Source organism: Lathyrus oleraceus, chromosome 6, assembly GCF_024323335.1.
Source record: "Lathyrus oleraceus cultivar Zhongwan6 chromosome 6, CAAS_Psat_ZW6_1.0, whole genome shotgun sequence".
In the NCBI taxonomy this organism is placed as follows: Eukaryota; Viridiplantae; Streptophyta; class Magnoliopsida; order Fabales; family Fabaceae; genus Lathyrus; species Lathyrus oleraceus.
In genome coordinates this window covers 56984099-57006405 of record NC_066584.1, presented here as the reverse complement: position 1 = coordinate 57006405, position 22307 = coordinate 56984099, and the positions used below count along the sequence as shown (strand labels likewise).

The following is a 22307-nucleotide window of genomic DNA, read 5'->3' as shown; positions in this document are numbered from 1 at the left end:
CTAACCCATCAAACATCATAAAACAACCTCAAATAATTATCGGGTTCATAAACAACACTGAATATCTAAATTGGCGCGTCAAACCTGACCATCTAGACCATGACGGTATGTTCCAGGGCCATGACAGTCGTCGTGAGAATGACGACCAGCCCAGTAGGACTTCACTCCATCAATCACTAATTCCCATGTCCATCATCCCTCAAAAGAACCTGACGGTCGGCCCGTCATTCAGATGACGAGTGTCAGCCTTTTTAAATACGTTGACGGGTGTTTTTCGCCAACAATATCTAGCCTTCCTATCTGAGGTTTATTTGCAGGGTAGGCTACAAAGTCCTAGACTTGGTGTTGAGTATATGACTATTTCGTTGGTAAAGTGTTTGGAAAATTAAAGGGTAGTTAATGTAACATTTTGTAAGTTAGAAATGCAGTAAAGTAATGCAATAAAGAACAAAAGTCCGATGGAAATTAAAGAATAAACAAAGACAATTTAGTAAGTTAAATGATTTGTAAATATAAGCGGAAGCAAAGGTACATTTTTGTAGGGAGATGACTCTTTTCTCGTAAACCCTTTGGTACTTCAAGTATACTCCTACTGCAATGCTAAGAATACCACCCCTTCAAATGATCATTATAACTTGCCTAAATACTAGTAGAAAATAATCGTTGGAAGGTTGCAACTTCTTTCTGAGATGACACGTGTCGGCACATCTCTCCCATGTCTGCAGGTAACTGCCTACGTTTTAGACACCCAAGATCACTTTCCATCATGGAGTGCTGGCCTTCGACTTCGCCCAGCTTCCTTCCATGTCGACTTCGTACTCCGATTTTCTGCCACGTCGATCCGAGGTTCCGACTGTTCCTGTGGTCGACCAAACACTCATGCCCTGGGATGAAATTTTCCAGCTAACAAATTGCCCCCTAAAAAGGTTGGTTTCGACTTGAGCTCTTTGACCGAGAAACCTGCCTTTTGACTTCTGAATTTCGGCTAGCCATCTAATCATTAATGATGGTTTTATATGTGATGATGGCTTTCCTGTGTTGCGGTTTCCCAAACACACTACCATCATTATTAGCTATATTCTAGGTTGTGGGATTACAACCACTACCACTAACTCTCCCACTACCTCCTAGTTGGACATTTTTCCATCGACTAATGCTTGATTGTTCATCTGTTAGCCTATAAATAGCCAACTCTTCATTCTCAAACCTTTTTTGCTTCTATAACTGCGTATTTGTATACTTCCCCTATGTATTCCTTCTGCATCTTTCTTCAACAACTTTCGCAGCAACTTCAGTCTCACCATATTTCCTTCAAAAAATTTAATCCATGGCTTTTTCTACTCATACTAAAGATGCAGGATCTTTCAACACTAGGAACAATCATATTGCCTTTAAACTCAATGCAAAGGAGAGCATGAAAGGCATCCCTCAACCTTCTTCTTCTGATGAAACGATAATGAAAATCTGGCAACACCAGATGCTTATTCCTTTCGTCATTGACAAGAAATTAGTTGCGTTTCATGGGCCTCTTGCAGAACCTAAGTCCTCACCAAAAGCAGTCCAAGGATTTTTCCCTGGCTATGGTCTTGCTACTCCTCCTTCCTTTGACAAGGCCAAAGTTATCGATGTTAGGTTTATGGAGTCTAAAGCCAGAGTCTTCAGATCTATGCCTACTCTAGTTAATAAAGAATATTTAGTGTGGCTTAACAAAGTCCAGAGGAAATTCCAAGATCAATGGAGGAGTGCAGGGATCTTCGATGCCATCCAAATCTCTAGGTACACCCACCACATCAATCCTTGCATGTTATTGACTTCCATGTACTTCTGGGAGGGTTCGACCAACACCTTCCAACTTCCCTGTGGGATGCTGATGCCCAAACTTTTCGGCGTGGAGGCCATTACTGGTTTGTTGCCATTGGGAGATTCCTTCGACCCCACGCTTCCGACGGAGAACACTTTCTCGTTTGGTTGAGCCAGTCTTCAAAATTACCTCGAGGACCATCACAACAAAGACTCCGTCGAAGTATTAGACGAAGAGCACATCGTTTTCCTCACCCTGTGGCTTTCGTATTACGTATTCTACCTCGGATCTCTGCAGATAGCCAAGAGTTATATCAACTCGACGATCCAAATTCACGAGGGTCGACATGTCTCTTTGGGCAAGGTACTACTAACCTCCTTGTATCAATCTTTGGGGCTTGCCACCCTGAAACTAAAATTTCTCCATAATACCCCTAAGGCCCTGAATTTATCAGGTCCCCTGTGGCTTTTACAACACTAGTTAAATGCCACCTTCGAATATCAACTAGGCTATCCAGTGTCGGAATGTATCCTTCGGTTGATTGAGGATTGACCGACCGAAGGGGCAAGGTTAGCTTTGATAAAATGTCAGGAGACGCCCAACAAACACATCTTCATGAAATACCTGAATATGTTTGTTGAGGCTGATAAATTTGTTCCTGGCATGGCCCCATTTGCGGATCGAAACTTCGGCCTAAAATGGTTTAAGTACCCCTTCCCAGGTGACTTTCCTCAGGCTGCAGCACAGTCGAATTCCGTATGTAGAGCATTTTTGACTCCGACATTGATATCTTTCAGAATTGAAGCAGGGTCAAAGGGGTACGGTTTTATGAGTTATCAACCCAATTTGGTGGCTCGCCAATTTGGGCTAAGTCAAATGGTTCCCAAGCCTTTAGTATCACATGTGACTGACACTGTATTGTCTGGTCGATCATTAAATTCTGATGACCATAAAGCTTTCCTTCGTTTCCACAAATCCACTCAACGCTATGAACTTATGGTGTTCAAGTTTCAACAATCCTTTTTAACAACAGCTGATTTTGACGAATGGTGGACCATCTACCAGCGTCAATCCTTTTCTAGTGACTTATCTCTCCATAATATGATCGATGTTTTTTCCACCCTCGTCGGTAATATACCGCCTCTGCCACCGTCTGTTAATGCTCCCAACAACATAATCCAAACTGACAACGTCGATGAAGCCCCAAGAAAGGCAAATGTTATTCTTTCACTCCTTCTTTCCCTACGGGCGTAAAACTAAATGTTTCTGTTGTTAGGGTCAAAAAAGGATTCCCTCATTTGAACCATCTTTGACCAAGTTCTCGAAAAAGCAACAGGCGCCATCGACTCATACTCCAATCCAAAGACAGAAATCTCAGGCTAAAAAGACTCCTTCAAATGTGTCTCCTTCGATTTCGACTCTTGCAGTCCTAGACGACCTTGAGGAAGTTTTTGCCCCTCATGATCCAGAGAGGACTCCTATTGTGTCCTCCGCCTCACATTGTCCCTCAGGTATTCGTCCTTCTTTATTTTTCAACAACTTGTGGGCTTATTTTCGACATGAGTTATAATTCTTTATACCCTAGGAACCTATGGTCGTTTCGACTCTGATCGAACCTTTGGCAGAAGATAGAGCCGACAATCCAACTGTTGAGGTTGTCTTGATCCACAAAGGCAAACTGAGTTTCAAAGTGTCTGGCCAGAGGTCCAACAGAATCTTGTTTCCCAACCAACTCAAGATCCTCCAAATGTTGTTGACGAATGGGGTGTCCACCGACATTCTGACTTCGAGTGAGATCATGGTTATTAAACAACGGAATCCAGCGGAGGCTCTACAGAAGCTACAACAACTTTGTCAGCTTTCGACCGAGGTGCAACCTTTGTCTTTAACTATGACTCCTTTATCAGAGTTGGATGCTGCAGCCACTCTCACACTCCAACAATTGAAGGAACTACTATTCGAGTGAGAATTTTTACTCGCTCTTGAAGAAGAAGAAGGGTTAGCCCGTGACATCTTCGAACTCCTTGACGCACTTGCACTTCATGAGCTTCTTGCCTCGATTGTCAAGTATTTTGTCGAGTTTAAGGCTTTCTTTACCCAATTTGTCAAGGACCTTAACCTTCGTCGGAATGCTGACTTTTAAATCAAGATGAAGCTCAACGAAATGAGGCTTGATTGGGATTTCAGTGAAGCGTATGAAAAAAAACTTAGTGACTTTGAATCCAAGAAAAAGGAGTGTCTTTGCCAACAACAGATATTCGACCAGCAAATTTCAGACTACCAAGCACAGATAGCTGAACTTAATAAGAAAATTGTTGAGGTGGAAGCTAAAAAGGCTTCCTTAGAAACGGCTGAAGAGCTTCATGCATAAAAAGTCGTTGACCGCGAAGTTCTGAAGGGGGTCTCTCATGGTGAAAAGGCCCTCAAAATCGAGGCTAGTATTAAATAGCTGCAAGGGAAGAAGAATTTTCTAGATAGTCGGATCGGTCACGAGACGACCGCCTTTGAGGATTTCAAATCTAGATTTCCCACCTGACTTTCTCTCTGTATTGATTTTGTAAGGTCGGTAGACCATTTTTTGTAATGCCTTTTAGGCTATTCAAAAGAATTAATGAATATTTTCGTCATATTTGGACCTGAATCTCTTATAACATAGGTTTATATTTCTTCAAATATTTCCCATTTACCCTCAAGACCCTTCGATCCATGCCTAGTTCCAGAATCTCATAGGCGTTGTTAGTAAACGTTCGGGTTACTTGAAATGGTCCCTCCCATTTTGGAGACCATTTTCCTAAGGTCCAATCTCTTCGATCCATAGGCAGAGTTACTTTCAAACGTAATCATCTACTTCAAAGGTTTTTGTTTTAACCTTTCTATTGGCAACCTTGGCCGCACGCTCTTTTTGTCGAATCAACACTTCCATCGCGACTAATCTCTCTTCGTCTAAATCAGCCAACTCGTCAAACATCAGCTCCCAATATCGCTCCAACTGAATATCGTTCTGGCTTTGCACCCTAACTGACTGTAAATAGATCTCTAATGGTAGCACGATATCATGCCCAAATGTCAGACAAAAAGGCTTCGAACCTGTTGCCTCTTTTGGGGACGTTTGACAGGCCCATAGGATTTTGTCCAAAGTCTTGTGCCAATTTTTTGGATTTTTGGCAATATGTTTTTTTATTAGACTTATTATCACCTTTTTGGCTGCTTCGACTTGGCCATTTGCTTGCGCGTAATAAGGTGTGGAAGTGACCAACCTAAAACCTGTTTCGACGGTGAATTCCTGCATCTTTTGCCCCACAAAAACCGAACCTTGATATGTGGTAATGGTTTCTAAGATGCTGAATCTATGTATATGTTTTTTTGAATGAATTCGATCACGACCTCCTGATCTACTTTTACCAAAGGGACAACCTCAATCCACTTCGTAAATTAGTTTACCCCTACCAGGATAAAATTTTGTTACTTCGATGAGGCCGGTCGAATCTCACCAATGACATCTAACGCCCATCCCCTAAAGGGCCACGACTTGATAACCACGTGCAGCTCACTTTCTGATAAGTGTTTAACGCTAGCATGCATCTGGCATTCTTGGCATCCTTTGGCGAACTCGATACAATCCTTCAACATACTGGGCCAATAAATGCCTTGTCAGAACAGTAGCCATTTCATCTTATGGCCGGCTTGATGTGCACCACAGGCTCCACTGTGCACTTCAGATATGGCTAAGTATGCTTTCGTACTTCCTAGACACTTAAGCAATACTCCCTCTGGAGTTTTCTTCAACAAATTATTTCCCATCAGTATACTCCTACTGTAATGCTAAAAATGCCACCCCTTGAAATGATCATTATAACTTGCTTAAATACTAGTAGAAAACAACCGTTGGGAGGTTGCAACTCTTTCCCGAGATGACACGTGTCGGCGCACCTCTCCCGCGTCTACAGGTAACTGCCCATGTTTCATACATCCACGATCACTTTCTATCATGGAGTGATAGCCTTCGACTTCGACCGGCTTCCTTTCATGTCGACTTCGTACTCCGGTTTTATGCCACGTCGATCTGAGGTTCTGACAGTTCCTGTGGTCGACCAAACATGCATGCCCTGGGAAGAAATTTTCCAACTAACAGGTTTCCCTTCACGTAGGTGACAGTCGTCACCTCTGTGCAGAATGCAAAAATTCATTTTCTTCCATTGGACCTCATTCGAAGCTCCAACTTCACACATAGAACACTCAATTAGACCAGAAACAAATTATACATCAATTGTAATACATGGACATGTTAATGTCACACATATTCATAATTTATTTAACTAATTTATCTTGAATTAAGATCATACTCATGAAACTCAACCACACTAATTAAGAATAACACCTTGCGGATTTCACATACTTTTATCAAACATCATTTTGACATAATACAATACATGAAATTCACACCAAATGAACATTCAAAACAGATTCATCATAATTTCATATAATACATACATATACATCATCAATTGAGAAAAGAGAGAAAGCCCATGGGAGGATTAAGGATTCTCCATTATCCTTTCATTCAATTAGCACCTTTAATTAAGTAGCCCACCCCCCCCCCCCCCCCCACCTCAGATTTGGAAGGAAAATAGAATTTCCAGCAAAAGTATTCTAGTTATGGCTTCCTCTTTTCTTCCTTAAACTCTTGTTTTTGCCCTCCAAAAGCTCATTTTTTTCAATTTCTCACGTACTACTCAATTTTTAAACTCCTAATCTCATTAAATAATATATTTATTTAACCTAATTTCAGCTTACTAATAATTCCACCTTGATCCAACTTATTTTTATTTCTCACCACTTAGACCATAATTTCTTATAATTCTATTTTCCTTCCCACTTTTTGTCATTTTCTATTTATTTAATTAATATTCTACTATTTTAATCAAACCAATAATAACCCCTTAATCCTCACATACTATATATTATCACCAAATGATTAATTAAAACATCCTAAACCATTTAAATAATAAAATAAAGCAACAAAATTGAATTGAATAAATGAATTGAATTCTAGGTGTTACAAATCTCCTCCACTTATAGAATTTTGGCCCTAGAAAATTATCTGAAGGAAAAAGCTCTGGATAAGACTCTCTCATCCGACTCTCGAGCTCCCACATCACACATTTACCAGCAGGTCCTCCCCATACAACCTTTATTGAAGTAATATCCTTGCCCCGCAAGTTCTTCACTTCATGATCCTCAATTCGTTACGGTGATGCCTCAACAGTAAAGTTTTCTCTAACTTGCACATCATCCAACTGGATCATGTGAGACGGATCAGAAATGTTCTTTCGAAGTTGTGACACATGAAAGACATCATGGAGATTCTAAAGATATGGTGGTAGTGCAACCATGTAGGCCACCTCTCCTACTCTCTAGAGGATATGATATGGATCAATGAAATGAGGCGTGAGCTTTTGAGACATCAATGCACGACCAACACCAGTCACTGATATGATTCTCAAGAACATATGACCTCCCTTTTAGAACTCAAGTATTATTCTCCTTTTATCATGATAACTCTTATGACGAATCTGCGATATTTTCATCTTCTCTTGAATCATCTTGATCTTCTCAGTAGTCTGTTGAATGATCTTATGCCCAAGCACTGCACTCTCACTTGATTCATACCAACACAAAGGAGTCATGCACCTCCTTTTATATAAAGCCTGATATGGGTTCATTCCAATACTATAATGGAAACTGTTGTTTACATAAACCCAATCAACGATAAGTAATTATCCCAATTACCTTCTTGATCCAGAACACAAGCGCTCAGCAAATCTTCCAAGGATTAGATAGTCCTCTCAGTCTGACCATCAGTCTGCGGATGATAAGTAGAGCTTAATCATAACTTAGCTCCCAAAGCTTCTTGCAAACTCTGCCAAAACCTTAATATAAATCTCAGATCTCTATCTGACATAACACTCAAAGGAATATGATGCAACTTCACAATCTCGCTGATGTAAACCTCTGCTAACCTCTGCAACGAGTAATTGATCCTTATCGGGAGGAAATGAGTCAATTTAGTCACTTTATCAACAATAACCCAGATAGAATCACTTTCTTTCGCCGTCCTCGCAAAACTAGTCACAAAGTCCATCGAAATGTTATTCCATTTCCACTCAGGAATATTTAACGATTGCATCAACCCATACGGTTTTTTATGCTCAATTTTTGACTTCTGACACGTCAAACAAGAATAAACAAATTCAGAAACATTTTTCTTTATACCTGGCCTCCAAAACATCTTCTTAAGGTCCTGATACATCTTCGTAGCTCCAAGATGAGTACTCAACCCACTTCTATGACCTTCTTCAAGAATACTCTTCTTAAGCTCTGGAAAATATGGTATATAGACTGTATCTCCGGACCTCATAACGCCATTCTCATTAATTTTGAAGTTCACCTCTTTACCTTGGTTGATCAACATTAATCGGTCATCAATCCCAAATATGATTTCTAGCTCTCTCTGATCTTGTTCAGAACATTGTTTGTCAATTTCAGCACACCAACATAATGCTCTATGGCACTACCTCACACACTAGACTAAGATCTCAGAATTGATCAATCAAGTTTAACTCTCTAACCATCAATGCCTCCATATGTAAGGACTTTCTACTCAAGATATCTGCCACCACATTAGCTTTACCAGATGGTAACTCAACTCAATATCATAGTCCTTCAAGAACTCAAGCCACATTCTCTACCTCACGTTTAACTCTTTTTGATCGAAGAAATACTTCAAACTCTTTTGGTCACTGAACACTTCGAACCTCACACCATACAGGTAGTGCCTCTGAATCTTGAGCACAAATATAGCAACTACCAACTCTAAGTCATGGGTAGGATAATTCCTCTCATGCACCTTGAGTTGTCTTGAAGAATAATCTACCTCATTACTTTTTTGCATGAGGACATCGCCCAAGCCCATCTTCGAAGCATCACAAAACACCACCTATTAAAATAGAACATATTTCACATGTATGGTTTTTCAAATTGAATCTCTTTAAAATAATAGTGAGAAAATTATGTGCTCTGGAAAATTCACTAAATTAGGTAGGATAAATATGTTTGAATAAAGAAAAAGGTAGTTTATGGATTTTTGTAGATTTCAAGAATTTAATTTTGTTATGTTAGATAAGCGGTGTTACAAGATGAAGGTGGTTAAGGAGATCTATGATTTAAAATATTGCGGTTAAAATATGGAGTTGGAAGAGTGATGCTTAGGGAGTTTGTAGAGGAATAAGATGTTTGGATTAGTGAAAAGGCATTCGTGTTAGTGAATTTGGAGAAAGGGTGTATTATGTAGAATGCATTACTACAAGATAGACATTTCGTAACACCAATTTTACAACCGTCTACCTGTTAACCGTTGTAATAGTTCTTTTTTGGACGCTTTTTTTTGTATTTACTAAAGGCTATTTCACAACGGTTTTAGATATCAATCATAGTGAAAGGTACCTGGAGTAAAATGGTTTGAATCCCAGTACCAACAGTTTTCCATTTATCGTGACATAATGGGGTTGACCTTTTATATCACCAGGGTTGTTATAATCAATTGTGGTGTAAGTTTCAATCATTTCATCATGGTTCATATTTTCAACCATGGTGAAATATGTTACTTATTTTTATATAAATGAAATTATCTATGGCTTCAGTACATTAGAGTCGCCTCTCTCAAAATAAAATCCTAACATCTTTCTCGCTCGTCTCTCTCATATGGAAACCCCAAACGTATCCACCCAACTCATCTTCTTCGAAGTATTCCTTTGTTTTATCAAATCTTAGGAAATGACTACTTTACAGGTTCGTCTACATTATAGTTAATGTTACAAAATCTGTTTATCTATTATTGTTTATGTTTAATAGCTTGTTTTATAATATTTAAACTTTCTGCTTGTTTTGACTTGTAGGTGATGATGTTGTTTTCAATAATGAGGACAAAGTTAAAGTGGACGTTGAAAACTTGTGTGAAAGGTCCAAAATGACATCCATTCAAAATAGACACAAGTTTGCAGCTTTAACTTCAGCTTCATCCTTATTTCATTGTGGATGCCATTATGGAACATGTAAGTTTCTGAAACATTCTTCGTGTATTTTGTTTATGGTTTGTTATTGTTAATGTTTGTTTAAATAATGAGTTTATTATATATTATGTTGTTTGAGTGTTTTTTCAATCTTTTATCGAATATATAACTTTTCAGATTGCATTAGAAAATTATAATATGATAGATAGAGTTATATTAGAAAACAAGTACACGTTCAATTCTTGACAAGAATTCTTTAATTTGTTATCTGCATATTATTCTTTAATTGTTAGAACTTTATTTAATGATTGTTGATCTTCAACCACCCTTCTCTCCATCTCTAATTTTGTTTGCAAAGTAAATAATATTTTGCAAAATGAACTAAAGGTATGGGAAGAGATGGTTGAAGATCTACAATCATTAAATAAGGAGTTGAAAAACTCTTGCCAAGCATTGAACGTGAACTTGTTCTTCTAATATAATTTAATTTGTCATATTATAATGTTCTAGATCAGATTAAAAAGTTATATATTTAGTGAGTATTGACGAAATAAGCATTCCACATATTTATAATAAACTCAGTTGTATATATCACAACGGTTGTTTGTACTAATCGTTGTTAAATATTATGCATTATAGAATATCAAAACGGTTGTTTAAAGTAACTGTTGTGGTAGGTAACGCACTACATAATTTATAATCACGGTCGCACGACCGTGGTGCAAAGTATCATACATACAACCACATCTTACCTCATAACGGTTGATTCAACATGATGGTATCCTTTTTTTAACCGTTGTGATAGGTATTTTTCATAATGGTGATGATTTAATAACTATGTTTGAAGAAGCCGGTACTGTAGAAGAATAGCCTTTTTGGTAGGATTTGTGGTTGGACTCACAAACTCTTAGAAAGAGGTTAACATATTATTTGGATTGACTCAAATGTCTAAATTAGGTTGGGAGTAGTGAAGGAGATGAATGGACAATGCCGTTTTTTAGTGCGTGTAAAACAAATTACCACACAAGATTTAAAATTTGTCACGGTTAAACCATGACTAAATAAAATATTATAAAATACTTTCTACAATTAAATTGTAGTTAAATAGTACTTCAGTTTTTTTATTATAATTAAATTGTAATTAATCTACACACATGACTTTTAAAATTTTGAAAAAACTCTTGCGAATAAAATTTGAAAAGGTGGTTATTTACATGGGAAAAGCTCCATGTTGTAAAATGTTTCTTTGAAGAAAATTGATAGTGGCAGGTCGCTTTGGAAAGTGGATCATACATGGGTTTTCTCTATTAAAGAGGCTTAACCAAATGACATGATTCTTATGCTTCATGAGTCAAAGTTCTTGTAAAATATTTTCAAGTCAATATGCAGTTACTTCATGAGAATAATGCAGTTAAATATACATTAGTTAGAGTGCAATATACATCCATGAGTAGATTCCACTTGTTTGAAATAAGATTATAATATATATATATATATATATATATATATATATATATATATATATATATATATATATATATATATATATATATATATATATATATATATATATATATATATATATATATATATATACTTTTTATTTTAAATTGTATTTCTTTTTTATCAATTATTTTATTTTAATAATTATTTTAGTTATATCATATTTTAATATATATACTTTTGTTAATATTAACTATTATAAACATTATTACTTTCTCTGGTTCACAATTGGTACAATTTTAGAAAAACGATCTAATTTTATTTCAATTCAATTTTACAATATATAAATTATTTTTATGTAATTCTTATTGTATATTTTATTAATTTCTGTTCTTTTATCTCATTTTTTAATATGTATTTCTCATAATAGGTCATTTTTAATCTTTTTCTTTTATAAAAAATTAAATACATTTTTTAATTAGTGTGCAAACTTTGAAAATTACACATATTTTAGGATGAAGGGCCTAATTATAATGGAATAAAAAATTAACAAGAAAGGAGAAAAGAAAAAAATAATATCTACTTTAAATTCAGATAAACTTTTTATCCTCTTTGATTATAAATATATATAAAAAAAAAAACCATTGCTTAATTTTAAAGAAATAAAGAGCCATTATTAAACCACTTAGTCGCAAAAATTTTAAAGTACGAAAATAATTTGTCAAAGAAAAGTGAAAAAAAAAATCTAAAACTAATATAATTCTTTTATTTTTATAAATTGTGGATATGCAGAAGCATCATTATTGGGACTAAATTTGTGACCAAGTTTTTTTTGGCTAAAATTTCAATATGTTAGGCAAAAGAATGTAATATGAAAATTAAGTGTGTGTTTGTGTTTTAATTTTATAAAGTGATTTATGTTCGAATAAATTTATATAGAAATAAATTGAAAAATAACATGAATACAATAATAATATACTTGATATGAGTAACTAAATCCTATTTTTCTTGAACAATAGAACTAAACCAAATATCAACCACGATTAAACCTTTGGAAGAACATGAGGATACAAGTTTAACTATTTGTTCTGCATTGTCTTCTTGAATCTCAAAAACACTGATTCTCAAGTACAAGGAAATTGGAAAGAAAAAAAACTATATAGCAAAATAGAGATTAAAAAAAAAAAGCTAGTTTAAGAATGATGGGTGTAATATATGTCATGAAAGAAACATAAAAGAAAACGCCAAAGGGTATGTAACAGGCAGCTAAAAGAACAATAATGTATATCAAACTTCATCGCGCATCAGCAGATGTAAAAGAATCGGCGAATCCAGGAGACCGAGGTGGTATACTCGACTGTGTATTCTCACAACTAGGAATCATCGACGAAGAATACGAAACATCGAGTGTAGTGCTCCGCCCTTCCATATTCTGCCACTTACTTAGAGCTTGAGGCAAACTCATATCCAAGTCAATCCCGTACATGTCCTCGGCATCAGGTTCGGACGGCTTCCAAATCTCAACAAGAGGTGCTAGCACATTCACCATGTGACCCATGTCAGGACGCTGATGAGGCTCCCTTGCACAACAGTGGCTGGCCAACCCTGCAATAGTCCTGAAACTCTCTAAGCCTTCCTCATCGATATCCATTGCTGGATCAATGATCTTCTCGAACGAGTCTTTGTTCAGTTGCATCCTGCGAAACCATGTCACAAGGTGGATGTTCTCGTCTGGTTGGCTGTTGTCGATTGCTCTCCTTCCGGTAATTATCTCCATAAGAATCACGCCGTAGCTGTATACGTCAACCTTTGTGGTGACTCGTCCGGTGACTGTTTCATATCATACCATTTTAATGAGTTAGGGAATTGAACAAGAAAAGAGAAGAATTACCAATATGCTAGAATGTTAATTGCTACACATAGATACAGGGCATGACATCAACAATGTGAATCATGTTTGCTATATTTTATGAGATGCTAGCACCAAATATTCTTTCTAATCAACTAACAGTGTTGTCTATGGCGGATGGCGGAGAGCCGAAATCCCGCCATACCAGCCGCTTTGCGTTGCCGCTATAGCAGATTATGGCGGAAAACCCGCAATATTGGTTGATATTTACCATCGCGACAAACCCATAAACTCCCATGTATATCCGCCATAGTGTCCATGGCGCCTCTATTTGATAACACTGCAACTAAAGGACTAAATATTAATCTGCATAGTGAATGGAACATTACAAGGCATGCAAATTGGCTATATAAGGGCCTCTATGTTTGAGAACTAAAAAGAGAGTGATTTAACATTATATGTGACTGGATGCATGTGTGTTTGCATGCATGATTGTGTGTCCAATTGAGAATGTTTGATGCTAGTGTGCCCAATTGGGGATGTGTGATGCTAGTGTGCCCAGATGGGGATGTGTGATGCTAAACTTTAGAATATGCGTTTATATGATTTTGAATAAATATATGAATTGATTATTGAGAAATAATTACGATACTTTTGCATATATGTGATATGTGATATGTGTATGTTAGGTGGGCTACACAAGATGTGTCAGTTGGACTATCAAATACTATGTTGTGATACATTAATATATATGTTCATGCATTTCACAGTCCGTGTTGGTCGGGTGGGTCTTTACGAGGGATGTTACGAAATGTGGTTGGCCTAACTCAACCTACAAAATCGGCTTGTAGAGTGAGGATTGCCCTCCCTTATAAGGACATGTTCAAGCCATATATCATCTGACGTTGGATTCTTAACACATCCCGTCATGCCCAAGATTGAACATCTGGAGCGTGAAAATAAATGGTGGATGGCCCGATAGCAGGTGGTCCACCGGACCTTAAACGAGGCTCTTGATACCATGTTAAGAAATGTGGTTGGGCCTAACTCATCCCTACAAAACCGGCTTGTAGGGTGAGGATTGTCCCCACTTATAATGACATGTTCAAGCCATATATTATCCGACGTGGGACTCTTAACAAAACAAACCGACACTTATTTGACAACTCTATTCCGACAAATTTTGGGAGGAAAACTTAAGCAAGCCTGATTAATAGTCAATTCTTATTCTAATAGTAAATTTAACAAAATAATTTATCATCTCTTTGCATTCTTTCTCAATACAGTTCTATCCAGACAAAATTTGATAAAAAGAGCATATGTTTTGACAGTGTTGCAAAAAGATTGCTTCTCCATAACTATATTCATTATCTCTAGTTCAACTGATAGTAAAGTAGGAACCTAGATAACTAACATATGCAACATAAAACAGTCGTATTCAACAAAAATTTCCAAATTATAATTAACATATGAATACCTGCATACTCTGGTGCTAGATATCCAAAAGTTCCGGCAAGTCTAGTCTCGAATGAAGCTTGTCCTTCAGGGGCAAGCCGAACCAGTCCAAAATCAGATACTTTAGCGCGCATATCATCCCCAAGAAGGATATTTGACGGTTTCAAATCCCTGTGAATGAAAATTTGCTGTGCCAAACCATGAAGATATTCAACACCTCTAGCAACGTCTAAGGCAATAGAAAGCCTTCTCTTCCATTCTAGTGGTTTCAACCCATCGTCTTTCCAGTCGAACAGATGTTGACTAAGAGTGCCCTGAGGCATGTATTCATATACAAGAAGTTTCTCATTGTCCTCCAAGCAATAGCCAAGAAGTGCAACCAAATGCCTGTGTCGAACCTTAGTAAGAACCGCAATTTCAGACTTGAACTCATTCAGCCCTTTGTCACCAACCATATCAGATTGCATCCTTTTAACTGCAATCTTTGTTCCATCATCCAATTCTCCTTTGTATACAGTGCCGAAACCACCTTTCCCCAATATGTTTTTTTCGCTGAAATTGTTAGTAACTTCTCTCAAAACTTGAATTGAAATCACCATATTACCAGCTTCCACATTTTGAACACTACTTGATTGACTAAATCCACTAGTTCCTCCTACACCGCCAGCAAGAGATCCTCCAGCTGCTGCAACACTTATCTTCACAGCATTCCCATCTCCAGAATGACGAGGATGTACCACTATTGCATTTGGAGTTTGAACTTTCCCATAACGCTTATTATATCTTCTACGGCACATAACAAATACCAAAACCCCTAAACCAAGTAAGCAAACAACCCCAATCACAACACCAACAATAGCTCCAACACTAAATTTCTTCTTATCTTTGCCTCCAGGACTAGGAGTGGGCGGGCTAGAAGGTTTATCATGTCCAATATCAGGATTCCCAGCAGCATTAACAACCACATCTTCACGGAACTTCGGTATCTGACCATACAACAAATTATTCGAAACGTCTATCTCTTTCAAAGCCGGCATATTAGTAAGCTCCTCAGGTATAGTACCAGTGAGATTATTATTAGAAAGAAGCAACTTCGTCACAGAACTAAGGCTTGCAAAACTAGAAGATATACTACCAGAAAACCCCAGCTTACGAAAGTCGATAGTTGAAATATTACTACCGGAACAAATAACCCCTTTCCAAGTATTATCACCACAAGGGCCATTCCCTTTCCAACTCTCGGCGAGTATATAAGGATATCCAAGAGGTTCAACAACAGAAAGCAAAGCATTAACAAGTGGACTACATGGTTGACCAGCAACCGCAGTACAAAAACTATTAGTCCCACTCAAATCATTATCAACCTTAACACTATCTTGAAACTTAGGAGGTGACCCTTGAAGTTGATTGTTTGTCAAGTTAACAACTCGCAAACTAGGAAGAGAAGTCAAAGTCGACGGAACAACACCCGTTAATCTATTATCCCTAAAACAAACATCTTCCAATTGAGTAAGATTTGATAAATCAGGTATAGGACCAGTAAAAGAATTAACATTAACCCAAAGCACTTTCAACGATGTCATCTTTTGTATAACAGAAAGAGTACCATTGAGTTTATTTGTACTCTTTTGACCATTCACCCAAAGATTCTCTATAGAAGTACCAGCTAAACTATTAGGCAAATTACCTTCAAGAGAATTGTAAGACAATTGCAAAGTAACCAAACTTGGAAAATTTTCTTCCCCAAAGATTTCAGGGATTTCACCAACAAAACTAGCATTATTAGCAGAAAAAGTCTTCAAGGCTAAACAGTTCTTAAGACTAGAAGGAATTTTCCACTGAGTAAAATTGTTATTACCCATACTCACCAGTAACAAACTACTCATGTTATCGAAGAAATCACTCGGCATGGACGTGAATTTGTTTTTGTCAATATACAAATTCTGAAGAGAATTCGGCATGTTAGGAAAATCTCCATATAAATTGTTATCATTGCAATAAAAATCTGTTAACGCAGTGAGTTGCACCAGTTCTTTCGGTAGAAAGCCTGTGAGATTACGCGATTGGAGTTGAATTCTAGTGACCCTCGCTTCGTTACATGTAACATTCTCCCATTTGCAATAATCTGAATCGGACCAATCAAGATTACGGCTTGATTTGATTGAAGTTTTCAGCTTTTGCATCACGTCACCATCTTGAGACCAAGCAGGGACGAAGATCGTAGAAAACAGCAAAACGAGATGAAGAACGTAGGAAACTCCGAAACCCATTTAGGGTTTTGTTGAATTGGTGAAAACGGGTTTTGTTTTGAAAGGTTTTTTAGAAGAAGGAAAACAGAGAAAGTAGCGTAAGAAAACAGAGAATAATTTAATTTTTTAACAAGAATGAGAAATAATCGCTTAATTAAGCGGCATTGGTGAAGATTCTACTGAAAAGGGATTTTTAGAGGAAAAAGATATAACGCTTTAATGAGATGAATTGGAATTTGATACGGCGGAGAATGAGGAAGAAAGAATATTAGAGTGAGAAAGTGAAGAGAGTGGCATTGTTTGTTTGGTTTGGTGTTTGAGAAGAGTGAAAATCGGTTTTGGATATAAAATTTATAAGCGCGTGGGGTCCACACTCACGCTTTTTATGTTTCATGCTGACTGTAGGAGTAATAGCCAGTACTTGGTCCTCCTGCTCTATGTATAAGAACTATCGGTTTTTATTTTTTATTTTTTATTTTTTATTTTATTTTTATTTTTATTTTGGTAATGCTAGCTCACAAGTTAAGTTAAGACATAAATGAAGATATACTTAATTAGATATTATGTATTGATTTTAATAAAAATATAAAATTAATTTTTATTATATTTTTTAATACAATTTTTTTATAATTTGATTTTTCTTAATTTGTGTTCTAAGACATAAATTAATATTATCCATATTTTTTAATTAAGAAAATTTGACTAAATAGTTAATGTGTGTATTTTATATATAATATATAATTATACTTTAAATAAATTTGTATTTCTATAATATTACTAATTACTAATTATGTTTTACTTATTTTAGGATATTTATTTAAAAAATATGAAATAAATATATTTTATAATTTAAAATGGTGTGTATATTTAGATATATATTTTTATTAAATAAGTGTTCATATATAGGTAGGGTATATCTTTTATACAAATAATAAATTAATCTATTGAGTTGAGAATGATAATTAACTCTTAGTTATCTTGAATAATTTATGTAAAGAAAAGTGTTAAGAAAAATCTCTTTTTATGTATATACATGTTGAATTTTTTTTGTGAATAATGTCTTAAATTTATTTTTGTTCTCGAATTAGAATTGTGTGTAAGATGGTGATAAGGAATTTTGAACTGATGACATTGATCTTCGTTACAGCGGCGTGGAGGTGGATTTGTAAGATTAGCATTCAAATGTCTAAGATTTAAGATTTAAAATGAGTATAGTGAAAAATAGAGATTAGAAAATGTAAATTATATTTCGCGTGAGATAACTTATATACTTTGGGTCATGTGGAGCAGATTGACATTTATTTTGGACTTAACTTTTTTGAGTTTTTGGCCGGTCCAAAAATATTGCCTTCAAAGTTTACCAAACACCAAACACTTAATGAACCAAAGAAGTTTTTAGCAGTCGAGGTTGGCCTCTAAAAAATTCAATATGGTAGGCAAAAGAATGTAATATGAAAATTAAGTGTGTGTTTGTGTTTTAATTCAACAGTGAAAAATTGATTTGGATTGGATTAACTATATAAAATTGATTTTAATTAGACATGAATTAAAAATAAAGTGATTTATGTTTGAATAAATTTATATATAAATTAACACTATCCATTTTTTTTATTAAGAAAATTTGACTAAGTAGTTAATGTGTGTATTTTATGTATAATATATAATTATACTTTAAATAAATTTGTATTTGTATTTGTATAATATTACTAATTACTAATTATGTTTTACTTATTTTAGAATATTTATTTAAAAAATATGAAATAAATATATTTTATAATTTAGAAAGGTGTGTATATTTAGATTTTTTTATTATTAAATAAGTGTTTATATTTTGGTAGGGTATATCTTTTACACAAATAATAAATTAATCTATTGAGTTGGAGTATGATAATTAACTCTTAATTATCTTGAATAATTTATGTAAAGAAAAGTGTTAAGAACACTTTCTTTTTAGGTAAATACGTTGAAAAAACTCTGTGAATAATGTCTTAAATTTTATTCTGTTCTGAAATTAGAATTGTGTGTAAGATGGTGATAAGGAATCTTGAACCGGTGACGTTGATCTTCGATACGGCGGCGTGGAGGTGAAATTGTAAGGTTAACACTCAAATGTTTAATATTTAATATTTAAGATGAGTGTAGTGAAAATGGAGATCAGAAAGTGTACATTGTATTTCGCGTGAGATAACTTTTATACCTCGGGTCATATGGAGCAGATTGACATTAATTTTGGCCTTAACTTTTTTGGGTATTTGGTCGGTCCAAAAAAATTGCTCCCAAGGCTTGTCAGACACTTAATGAGTCAGAGAAGTCTTTAGCAGTCGTGGTTGGCCTCTAAGAATGATGTCCATTTTGAATTGGAAGTGGAAATACCTAAATTCAATTGAGAAAATAGTGGGGGACAAGCGTATTAAATGTATTTCCATCATTGAAACGTTTCGCTGCCACTTTTTGACGTATGGATTGATGTGATCAGTTAGGGAATGGCGTTGTTTATAGTGCACTTGAGTTTGTTTATGTTTCCAAGAAAAAATCTAGTCATTGATTTTTTTATTGGATTTTTCTTTCGACGCCTTCTTGTCATATGATGAAGTTGACGAGGGTCATAAGGTTATTCTCATGCCCTTTCTTGTTTTGTCTACTTCTGAAATGCAGAATGCTAAGTTAAGGAGAGAATGCATTAGGGATTTCATTTAGGGGTAAAATGAACTTGGTTTCATGGCTCAAGCCCGACGAGCATTTTAAAGTTAATAAGTTGTCCATGTCATACCCCAAAATTTCCCTCCCTTTGACTTTTCATCTAACCTATGACTTGAGATTCATCTGTACTCATTCATGTGCATCGTTCATTCATGATTAATACTTTCTAATTGTATCATAGATTCAGAGGTTTGAGGTTGATTATACTTAGCAAGGAGACAGGGTTTGCTTAAGGATCAAGCCCTGTGAGTTTTGCTGCTACAATCATTGCGGAGAGCCCATTATGGTGACCAAAGGTGCAAATCCCTAGTTGTTAGATGCTTGAGACCTTGGAGATTGGATCTTGGTGTTAAGTCCACACTAAACCCTAATTCTTGATCTTGAGGTTTGTGAACCTTGTGGTATGCTTTGAGGGGTATGAAAACCCTAGCTTGTCTTATGACACTGATGATTTGTTACTCACTTGGTTTGAGGCTTTGGTTATTGCTTGACTTTGAGTTTTGACCTAGCTAAACCCTAGTCCACGGTGTCTTGTGATTGGTCTAGAGGCATGCTTACATTAATATTTCATTGCATATTGTCATTGATCTCATTTGATCTAAGTCACTTCATCCATTGATTATCTTGGTCATCATTGGTCCAAGTTTCATTCATTGGTTCCATAGTGTGTGAAGGTGCACTTGAGGTCCTTTAATCCAAGTTTCACTGTTTATTTTGGTCAAGTCATGGCATGACCATTAAGTTTCACTATCATTCATTCATTTATAACATTTGTTTCATTTGGTTGCATTGAATTTAGTTGGTCAATTGAATTCTACTGGTTCATGGTATCATTAGAATATTGTTTGACAAAAGAAGTCCATTGCATTCATTGTATAGTCCATACATTGTGTTGAGGAAAAGATTACAAAATTACATCATTTTTTTGCATAAGTTGACTTTTGGTCAACGATTGACTTTTTGGTCAACAAGTTGACCAAAGTTAACTTATCATGCTATCATCGCTCAATCCCTAACTGTCTTATCATGCTATCCATCACCCACATAAAACCCCAAGATCCAAAAATCACATAATCCATGTCCATTTTCATTACAAACCATAATCCATGTTATTTTCACATCATGACCATTTTTAATACTTGTCCATTTCAAACCAATACACTAACTCACGGCAATTTGTACATTTCAAATTCAAAGTTCCATCACACAATTGCACATACAAACCATTCCAAAATATAGCATTCAAATCCCATAATAATTTCATACATACACAGTCCAATTTTAATACACAATTAAAAGTTCCATAACAACAAGTTACCACAGTCCAAGCATAGGATCCTTCATTTAACAATCCATGCATTTCCAAACACAATCCAATCCCACCTTCCATAAATAATTCAATTAGAATCCACCTGTATCATTTTTTAAAAGAGCAATATAATTCACTTGTATTTTTCATAACAGAGCACAAACTATATATTTTCACCTGCACATATTTTTCAAAGTGAAATCAGAAGGAAAGAGGAGAAGAACTCAGTAACTGTAGCTACCGCGTCGAAACACCGATTCGGTAAGGTTTCTTGCTTCAATTATCGATTCCATCCTCCTCGATTCTGCGCACACAAAAATGAATTGAAGTTGAGAGATGAATGATGATTTTGGTTTTGGTGTTGGAGCATAAAATTCGGAGCTTATTTTTTGGCTTTCGTTTGAAACTTCTTCGAGAGTGAGAGAACGCGTATGAAGATGAAGGAAGCTCTTGTGCAGTTGCTGAGTTTTTCTTGTCCTGGCTTGGATTTGTTGACCTGAATGCGTGGACTCGTTTTGGTTGTTTGAAGCTTGGGCTTGTGGCCCAAGCGTTTCTATCCACACCTCTGCCTCCATTTTTCACATTATTCCATTTAATTTATTTTAATTAAGCTTAATTTATTTTTGGCTTAATCTTTTGTTTCTGACTTTTTCTACATTTTTGTGCATAAATCAATTGGTCGTTTTGTTATAATTAGGTTAGCTTGATTTTTTTTAGTATTTTAATCATTAGGTTTAATTAGGATTAATTAGGTTTCGTTAATCTTAATTAGATTTTGATTGTTAGAAACTAATTTCTAATTGATCAATTTGTGTACATTGGCCTTATTACTCCTAGGGTTGAGAATATCCTGATATGCATGTTCCCCTAGTTTATGGCTTGTAAGAATCATTTGGTGTAAATTGACTGATTAATCCTTTAGGTATGCTGTATACAGGTTTAAATTGATCTTTCTTATTCCCATTGATTGTGTTGATAAAAGTTTACTTTGATCAACCAAACCCTTCACTATGCTCAATTTCCCAAGCATGTTCAAGTGATCAAAACACCTTGATCACTTGATAGGGCAAGTCCCTTGTGTCAAAGGTATTGGGTCTCAAGAGCTCAAGACAATATTCAAATTCAAGTTCAAGACTTCAAGTCGGTACAAGTCAGACATTGTAGACAGTTTGGATTGTTGTTCAAGCACTACAAAGGTTCAACTTCAATACTCATTAGTTATGATGCAAATAGCATATTGTGAGCCTTAAGTACTATGGAAGGGATGAGAGGGAGAATTTCTATCCTCATTCTGAATATCTTTGGGTACATGACGAATCACCCAGTTGCTCATCGTATTCACTCTACTCATATATTTTAGTGCAATTTAAATCAGATAATTGACAAGTCTTTCTACACTGATGTGGGATGCAGATTGAAGATCAAGCTTTCA

The 22307-nt window shown here is 35.7% G+C and overlaps 1 protein-coding gene and 1 long non-coding RNA gene across 2 annotated transcripts; both read right to left on the bottom strand.

The window, feature by feature from the left end:
- Positions 1–12335: 12335 nt before the first annotated feature.
- On the bottom strand, positions 12336–17196 carry LOC127092731 (receptor protein kinase TMK1). The gene is made up of 2 exons (XM_051031615.1): positions 14640–17196; positions 12336–13143 (listed from the first exon to the last, which is right to left on the bottom strand). The coding sequence occupies exons 1-2, from the start codon at positions 16885–16887 to the stop codon at positions 12608–12610; spliced, it is 2784 nt and encodes a 927-aa protein (XP_050887572.1). The 5' UTR covers positions 16888–17196; the 3' UTR covers positions 12336–12607.
- A 3211-nt stretch (positions 17197–20407) lies between these two features.
- On the bottom strand, positions 20408–21513 carry LOC127097444 (uncharacterized). Its single transcript, XR_007793031.1, has 2 exons — positions 21108–21513; positions 20408–20978 (listed from the first exon to the last, which is right to left on the bottom strand). It is a non-coding gene; the product is annotated as an uncharacterized LOC127097444 (long non-coding RNA).
- Between the last annotated feature and the right edge of the window lie 794 nt (positions 21514–22307).